Source organism: Erythrolamprus reginae, chromosome 7 (assembly GCF_031021105.1).
Source record: "Erythrolamprus reginae isolate rEryReg1 chromosome 7, rEryReg1.hap1, whole genome shotgun sequence".
NCBI classification, from domain to species: domain Eukaryota; kingdom Metazoa; phylum Chordata; class Lepidosauria; order Squamata; family Dipsadidae; genus Erythrolamprus; species Erythrolamprus reginae.
The window spans coordinates 12,240,461-12,249,618 of NC_091956.1; the positions used below are offsets into that span (position 1 = coordinate 12,240,461).

The following is a 9,158-nucleotide window of genomic DNA, read 5'->3' on the forward strand; positions in this document are numbered from 1 at the left end:
ATGTTCCCAGCTCATATTGGCTTGCAAGCTATTTTATTGTTACTCTCTCCGAATAACGTTTTTTAAATAACGTTTTTTACATTTATTCTCTGCGAAGAATGTTTTCCAAGCCCTATGTCTTTGCAGGATTTTTTTCATTGCTCTAACTTGCTCTGCTTGCTTCTTTCTAGGTGATAATGATGTTCCCAGCTCATATTGGCTTGCAAGCTATTTTATTGTTACTCTCTCCGAATAACGTTTTTTAAATAACGTTTTTTACATTTATTCTCTGCGAAGAATGTTTTCCAAGCCCTATGTCTTTGCAGGATTTTTTTCATTGCTCTAACTTGCTCTGAATGCTTCTTTCTAGGTGATAATGATGTTCCCAGCTCATATTGGCTTGCAAGCTCTTTCATTGTTACTCTCTCCGAATAACGTTTATTTAATAACATTTTTTACATTTATTCTCTGCGAAGAATGTTTTCCAAGCCCTATGTCTTTGCAGGATTTTTTTCATGGCTCTAACTTGCTCTGAATGCTTCTTTCCAGGTGATAATGATGTTCCCAGCTCATATTGGCTTGCAAGCTCTTTTATTGTTACTCTCTCCGAATAACTTTTTTTTTTCATCCCTAACCAGGGGATAAAATAATGTGCTGACCAGACTAAGGATGTTAGCCAGTTGAATATCTGGTAAGCAGATTCTTTTCCCTATTTTCCTCCCTAAAAACTAGGGTGCGTTTTATACTCTGGTGCGTTTTATTCTCTGAAAAATACGGTAATTAAGAAGATTGTGATCTAGCCATAAAGAATAAATTAGAATCACTCTTTGATATGTAAATAAAATGCAGATCCTAGCTTAGAAGAATGTTAAAGATGTTTGTACAGACCCTCCAGTTGGTGGTGGGGTATGTATGTTGTTAGGTGGTGGGTGCACCTTCACAGGGCACTATTTTATGTTGTATGATGTGCAGTCTGTGTGTGTAACATTTAAAAAACTAATAAACTAATAAAAATATATTTTAAAAAAAGAAGAAGATTGTGCACAAAAGGGCAGACTTACATTGATAATCAAACAGAAAAGAAGAATTATCAAACTTGGAATTTATTTCCCCAATGGTTGGGGGTAGAAATGGGGTGGAGAGTAAGAATGGTATTTGTATTGTTAAGCATATTAAATACCATGACAACCCGGTGTTTATTAAGCAGAAAGGAATGTGATTCATAGAAAATTAATAAAATTAATGGGGGGAAAACGGGAATATATTTTTCAAGGGGAGGATTTGTGGATAGTCGTTCCTTTTGTGTGAGAAAACATAGCTCTGCTTGACTTTTTGAACTAATTCAGAATCCCCCTCTCTCTGAAAGTCCTTGCAAACCACTCCCCAGAAGTTAATATTTCCTAACGCTTCCATAAAAACAAGCAGAGCCAATTTGCTTCAGGTCCAGAGAGATCTAGATTCTGAACTTGACGGCTTGACGGTGTTTCTGTGAAGAAATTGCAAGTAAACGACTGGACTGCGTCATCGTAAAATTGATCTTTGCTGAAGACGAAGGTAGGAAGATATTTCGGTGTTCTTAGAGGTTGATTTGAAAGTGGGGGGGGTTTGTCCATTTTCCCCCCTTCACCTGGCTTGAAAATATATTTTGAACAGGATAGGAAAGTTTTCAAGGGAGCAAAAGACAATGAATCCAACAAGATATGGGGAAAGTGGTACAAATGGATAGAATGACATAAAATATTAGAATACATAACAAATAGAATGCATAACGAAAAGAAGCACAAATAGAAATGTTCAAATTAACTGACATTTTTACTTATTCACAATTCCTTTCACCCAGTCCATTATAAATACATGTACACACACATATATATATATATAAATTCACCTATTTCTCCTCTTTTTCTATCCTTTTCATACTGAAATGATTATATTTTATAGTGAATAGTAAATATAAATTGTATTTGAAACGGGACATGATCTGTAAAAGACTATCAAAATGCTTTTTCTTTTATGTTGTTGAAAACTATAAATAAATTCTTTTTTTTTTTAAAGGAAAGTGTTTAAGCCATTTCAGAAGCTTGTTTTACTGACCTTTGCAGGGAATTAGTAAAATTTACTAATACTACAAGGGTATTAGTAAAATGGGATGATTGGGGAAGAAAGTTGCACAGAACATATACAAACTTAATGTAAACCGCTCCAAACTCGACTGCAGAAAATACGACTTTAGTAACCGAGTAGTTGATGCATGGAACTTACTACTGAACTCTGTAGTATAGTACAAACTGTAGTACCGAATCCCCAAAACTTTACTCTTAGACTGTCCAGTGTTCACCTCTCATGATTCCCCAGAGGTTAACAAGGGGCATGCATAAGTACACCAGCGTGCCTTCCGTCCCCTGTCCTAATGTTTTCTTTTATTTTCACTGTTATCATGTATATGAATATTATTATATCTTTACATACCTCCAATATATACTTGACAACATAAAAAAACAAATAAATAACTACAGATCGTGCAGAATGCAGCTGCGAGAGCTATCATGGGCTTTCCTAAATATGCCTATGTTACACCAACACTCCGCAGTCTGCATTGGTTGCCGATCGGTTTCCGGTCACAATTCAAAGTGTTGGTTATGACCTATAAAGCCCTTCATGGCATCAGACCAGAATATCTCCGGGACCGTCTTCTGCCGCATGAATCCCAGCGACCGGTTAGGTCCCACAGAGTTGGCCTTCTCCGGGTCCCGTCGACTAAACAATGCCGTTTGGCGGGACCCAGGGGAAAAGTCTTCTCTGTAGCGGCCCCGACCCTCTGGAACCAACTCTCCCCGGATATCAGAGTTGCCCCCACCCTCCTTGCCTTTCGTAAGCTTCTTAAAACCCACCTCTGTCGTCAGGCATGGGGGAATTGAGATATTCCCTTCCCCCTAGGCTTATAAAATTTATGCATGGTATGTATGATTGGTTCTTTAAATTGGGGTTTTTTTACATTACTTTTAATATTAGATTTGTTTACACTGTCTTTTTACTGTTGTTAGCCGCCCCGAGTCTGCAGAGAGGGGCGGCATACAAATCTAATAAAATAAGTAAGTAAGTAAGTAAGTAAGTAAGTAAGTAAGTAAGTAAGTAAGTAAGTAAGTAAAATGTTTTAACCTTGTCCTGTAATCATCTCATTGCACTTTTCCACACTTTTTCTAGAGTCTCGGGGTCTTTTTTATTGTGTGTTGACTGGGTTTTCTTTCACCTTGTATCTTACAGTCCCTTTTTCTCTCTCCCTTTCTTCCCCTCAATTTCCTATTTTTTCTTCCATTCTCTGTATTTTATATCATAAAATCAAAACTCAACAAAGTTAATCTCTCCGTAGGTCGCTCCGGGATCTGACTAGGCCCAACCATGATTTTTCTGCTGCTTTTCACACCCAGCTTGGTCCTTTGCGACACCAATGTCACCGTTGCCTGGGAAGAGGCACCACCCACCACCAGCCCCCTGGTAGACATGCAGAGGAAAATCAATGACCTGTGGTTGAGCTTGCTCTACCCGCAACTCTACGACGATATCCTGGAGGACAACCGGACGGCCTACGCTTGCTGCGTCGCCAGACCCAGCAGCAAGTTAGAGGAAGGCAAACCGCAAGTGACCGGTTTGGTTTTGTTCAAGCAGATCTACCCCTATGGAAAACTGGAGGCCCTTTTCGACCTGGCTGGGTTTCCCGTCGAAAACTCCTCAGCGAGGGCGATTCACATCCATCAATACGGGGACCTCAGCGACGGCTGCGATTCTGCAGGAGGTCACTACAACCCTTGGAAAGTCAACCATCCCTATCACCCTGGAGATTTTGGGAACTTTCACCCCAAGGGGGGCAAAGTTCAGAAATATAAACAGAACCTCAAAGCTACACTCTTTGGACCCCAGACCGTTCTCGGACGCTCGGCGGTGATCCACGAGCGGGAAGATGACTTGGGGAAGGGCAACAACCAAGGCAGCTTGGCGCACGGGAATGCCGGCCCACGCCTGGCGTGTTGCGTCATCGGCATGTGTAAGAAGGGCCTGTGGGACAAGCATTTGCCCAAAGTCACGGCCAAAAGGAAGAAAAGGGTGCTAAAAGTAGAGGTGCTTTGAGGGTGGCTGGCCGGCCGGCATCCCGAACGCCGATCAACTTGAGTTTCTAGCCACTAAGTGCATTGCAACAGATGTTTCTCTTCTGAAAATGTTCAAAGAAGCACCTCTCCTTTAGTGAATTCTTCCCTCTGTAGGCAGATTAGTAATAAAGAACACCAGCACCAGCTTTTCAAAGTTTATTTATTTATTTATTTATTTATTGGATTTATATGCCGCCCCTCTCCAAAGACTCATCTTCATGCTTTAGCACTATCTATCTACTGGTACCTACCTCTCTCTCTCTCTCTGTAATATATTTTTGCTGATAATAAAAAGGAAGGGAGACTGCTATAGATCTATTTCGGGCTTATTTGCCTTCATTAGGTAGCCATACCATTACAGGGATTTGAACCTGGGCCTCTGTCTTGTAAGGCAGTGGCCTTAGCCTCTAGGCTACAGGCTCGCCTCCTGTATCAGCTTGTATCTATCTAACTATCCTTCATCTACCGACTTCTCTATCTATCCATCTACTTATATCTATCTGTCTGTCTGTTTGTCTGTCTAACTATCTCTCTCTCCCTACCTACTTATCTTTTTCATTTTTCTCTCTCTCATATCTACCTATTTCTTCTCTATATCCATCTATTTTTCTCTTTCCCTACCTATCTAATCATTGATTTACTATTTCTCTTTCTATATCCATCTCTATCATCTATCAATCGATCTATCGATCTACCTACCTACCTCTCTCTATCTATTCATCTACTTATATCTATCAATATCTATATCTATATAATCTATCTACCTATTTATCTCTCTCTCATCTATCTATCTAATTCTGTCTATCTACTCATCTACTTATCTCTATCATCTATCTACCTACCTCTATTCATCTATTAACTCTATCATTAATCAATATCAATGTCTATATATATCTGTCTATATCATCTATCTACCTATTTATCTTCCTCCCATCTATATAATTCTATCTATTCATCTACTTATCTCTATCATCTATCTCTCTCTCTCTGTCTGTCTATCTATCTATCTATCTATCTATCTATCTATCTATCTATCTATCTATCTATCTACTTACCTGTTTCTATGTATTCATCTACTTATTTCTATCATCTATCATATACAATCTATCAACATCAAGATCTCTATCTTTCTATCATCTATCCACCTACTCCTCTCTCTCTCTCTCTCTCTCTCTCTATCTATCATCTAGGTGGAGGAGTTTTAACTCCGTGAGTTATGATTTTTAGTTAAAAAACCACTCTTATGTTTTGGTTTAGGGACCTTCTCTAATCCTACTTCTAGGGTGCCCTGTCTCTTGAAAGCACCCCTAGAGTCACAACCACCATCACTATAATAAAACCTGGAAGAAGAAGAAAAGGAGGGGAAAGGGAAAGACCACAAATTCTTGACTAAGGTGACAGACTCCGTTTACCTGCCTGTCTCAAAATGCATTAAATACGTTTATATTTCCTCTGCTCATCTTTTCCCTTTTGAGAAAGATGGCTGGGCGGGAGTGATAAGGGCCTTTGCCAAATTGCATTGGAAGGAAGTTTGCAGACGTATTTTAGTATTTTAAACCTTCGGATTTAGTCTCTCATCCTGCTTATATATGGGTAGATTTGGATTCTTTCCTCTTTTTTTAAAAAAAATCTTCTTAACTTGTTTGACTTACAATCCACAATCCGGTATCTCTCTCGCAGACTTTTACAAGCATAATCTTGGGTTTTAGTAGGGTGTCAAACATAAAATAAAATAAAAATCCCAGTAAGGCTATTTGGAAATATTTCCGAGATGGAACTCATCCAGTGAAATTGGCCAATGCTAATTACACAGCATAAATAAACACAACTCTTCTTCCTACACTGCTTATAAGCATATTGAAGTACAGAGTGTCACAGCTGGGAACAAAGGATATTTTTTCATTTCAAAGTTGCCTTGTTTTTTTCCCCGTTCTCCACTACACAAGTTTTTGAAAAGCTAACGCTAGGTCAGTGGCTATCCATTTAAGTTGACGGATTTGGCTCCGTTAGAAAATGAACTTGGCTGTCGCTCCAGTGAGAATGCAAATATTTATTTATTTTATTTATTTATTTATTCAATTTTTATGCCGCCCTTCTCCTTAGACTCAGGGCGGCTTACAACATGTTAGCAATAGCCCTTTTTAACAGAGCCAGCCTATTGCCCCCACAATCCGGGTCCTCATTTTACCCACCTCGGAAGGATGGAAGGCTGAGTCAACCTTGAGCCGGTGATGAGATTTGAACTGCTGACCTCCAGATCTATAGTCAGCTTCAGTGACCTGCAGTACAGCACTCTACCTGCTGCGCCACCCCGTCTCTTGCGGGAATATTTGGGAAATGAAGTTTGGCAGGAGTTACGCCTGTGTTTATTCACTTTAAAAGCAACGACAACCAGTTGTTTGGAATGGATGAACTGCAATTAATTATTTTAATTAATCAATTATTTCTCCTACCCAGCCCCTGGATTATCCCAATATGATGCTCAAATTTTGTAGAAGGATTGGCACAGCCAAGGGAAGGAGTGAAAACATAGATCAGCCTAGAATTACTACATGGTCACAAATAAAATCCCTAACCCTTTTGACTCTAATTTGCCAGTGACTCTAATTTAACTCCAACCAAGGGCTGACCGTTAGAGAAGGGTAATCATTTAGCAATAAATTACATTAAATCAGTTGTGGATCTGGTCTTTCACGCCTGACCCTTAAGTTTCCAAATTTTGCACACTTTAGCCAACCCCAAACCCAACCCCAAAATAAAAACATATGAAGAATGGTTGCAGGAACTGGGTATGACTAGTCTAGTAAAGAGAAGGAACAGGGGAGACACAATAGCAGCGCTCCAATATCTCAAGGGTTGCCACAAAGAAGAGGGAGTCAAACTGGAGGCAAGCAGTTCCATTGGTTAATTGTTCTATCTGTCAGGAAATTTCTCCTTGTTTCTAAGTTGCTTAACTCTCCTTGTTTATTTTTTTATTTTATTTTATTTGCTTTGTCACATAGGTATTGGTGGCATACAAAGATATAGTATTTATATTTGTGGCAACCCCTAAGATATTGGAAGACATAGAAACATAGAAGACTGACGGCAGAAAAAGACCTTATGATCCATCTAGTCTGCCCTTATACTATTTTTTGTATTTTATCTTAGGATGGATTTATGTTTATCCCAGGCATGTTTAAATTCAGTTACTGTGGATTTACCAACCACGTCTGCTGGAAGTTTGTTCCAAGGATCTACTACTCTTTCAGTAAAATAATATTTTCTCATGTTGCTTTTGATCGTCCCCCAACTAACTTCAGATTGTGTCCCCTTGTTCTTGTGTTCACTTTCCTATTAAAAACACTTCCCTCCTGAACCTTATTTAACCCTTGAACATATTTAAATGTTTCGATCATGTCCTCCCTTTCCCTTCTGTCCTCCAGACTATACAGATTGAGTTCATGAAGTCTTTCCTGATACGTTTTATGCTTAAGACCTTCCACCATTCTTGTAGCCCGTCTTTGGACCCGTTCAATTTTGTCAATATCTTTTTGTAGGTGAGGTCTCCAGAACTGAACACAGTATTCCAAATGTGGTCTCACCAGCGCTCTATATAGCGGGATCACAATCTCCCTCTTCCTGCTTGTTATACCTCTAGCTATGCAGCCAAGCATCCTACTTGCTTTTCCTACCGCCCGACCACACTGCTCCCCCATTTTGAGACTGTCAGAAATCACTTCCCCTAAATCTGTTATCATGTCTCCCCTGCTCCTTCTTTTCATTAAACTAGCAATGCCCAGTTCCTGCAACCGCTCTTCATATGTTTTAGCCTCCAGTCCCCTAATCCTCTTTGTCGTTCTTCTGTGCACTCTTTCTGGAGTCTCAATATCCTTTTTGCATCGTGGGGACCAAAACTGAATGCAGAATTCCAAGTGTGGCCTTACCAAGGCCTTATAAAGTGGTATTAACACTTCACATGATCTTGATAAGACTTGATTCTATTCTTCTGAATATTTATTTGCAAAGTTGTGCTGTTGTGTTTTGTTCTTGGGGAAATAAATCCAAAAACTGTTTCTGAAGAAGAAGAAGGGGAAAAAAAACCTTGTCAGGAAATCTTGACTCTGTGAAAAGCCCCCAAAACATGAAATAAAAATTAAAACCTTAAATGTACCACCCACGGTGTGACTTAAAGGCCCCCCAGAGAGAGAGATCAACTGAGCAATTTAAGGAGCATCTGCCCCACAATTGTTCTTTTTTTATTCCTCTTTTCGAACACACAACAAGACCACCAACAACCCCCATTTTATCAGCAGAACGCTGACAGACTCTCTTTGGAACAAATAGCCCAGAAGGCGACATAAATGTTCAAAAGATTAGCAAACACAAAGAAATCCTTTTTGTTGTTGTTTCCGCTGTTTTTTCCCTGATGTTTCTCAACTTGTGAGGGCCTCGCTGTTGTTCTGCCTCTTGAGGCGCACACCGTTTGTGGGCCTCTGCCAAGAAACTTACTACAGTCGATGAAATCTCTGCAGCATCTGGACCGAAGCCGGCAGTTTTGAACCCCCAACTGTTCGACTCCGTAGAAAACGGCGGCCATTTTGGACTTGGCGGGATCCAGCCAAGGGATGCAGCTGAGCAACACTTAACTTTGGCGTTTCATCTTCCTTCCTGCCAACCCCTTGCTGGGAAAAGTTAAGATAAGTCCTCTTTCCCAAATCATCTCCGATTGCGCCTTATTTGCTCCCTTCCAAAAAAGTAACAAGGGGTTGGTATAGAACAGAGTTATCGTTCGTGATTTTATCTGGGTGGTGTTCTGTCGGGCTCTCTGGCAGACTCCTCCCAAAAATTCACAGGTACACATTTCAGACACACACACGTTTGAAAATTCAAAACAATGTTCTTTATAATGACAATTCACTTAAGCCAAGCCCTCTTTTGGTAAAGCAAAGAGCACTCGTCTCCAAACAAACTGGTAATTTGTACGAGTCCCTTATCAGTTCTGTGATACTTAGCTTGCAGCTGTGAGGCAATTCACAGTCCTTCTTTCACAAA

The 9,158-nt window shown here is 39.9% G+C and overlaps 1 protein-coding gene across 1 annotated transcript; it reads left to right on the forward strand.

Annotated features, from left to right (window-relative positions):
• Positions 1-1,287: 1,287 nt before the first annotated feature.
• Positions 1,288-4,270, forward strand: SOD3 (superoxide dismutase 3). Its single transcript, XM_070756547.1, has 2 exons — positions 1,288-1,533; positions 3,350-4,270. The coding sequence occupies exon 2, from the start codon at positions 3,379-3,381 to the stop codon at positions 4,102-4,104; it is 726 nt and encodes a 241-aa protein (XP_070612648.1). The 5' UTR covers positions 1,288-1,533; positions 3,350-3,378; the 3' UTR covers positions 4,105-4,270.
• The last annotated feature ends 4,888 nt before the right edge of the window (positions 4,271-9,158 follow it).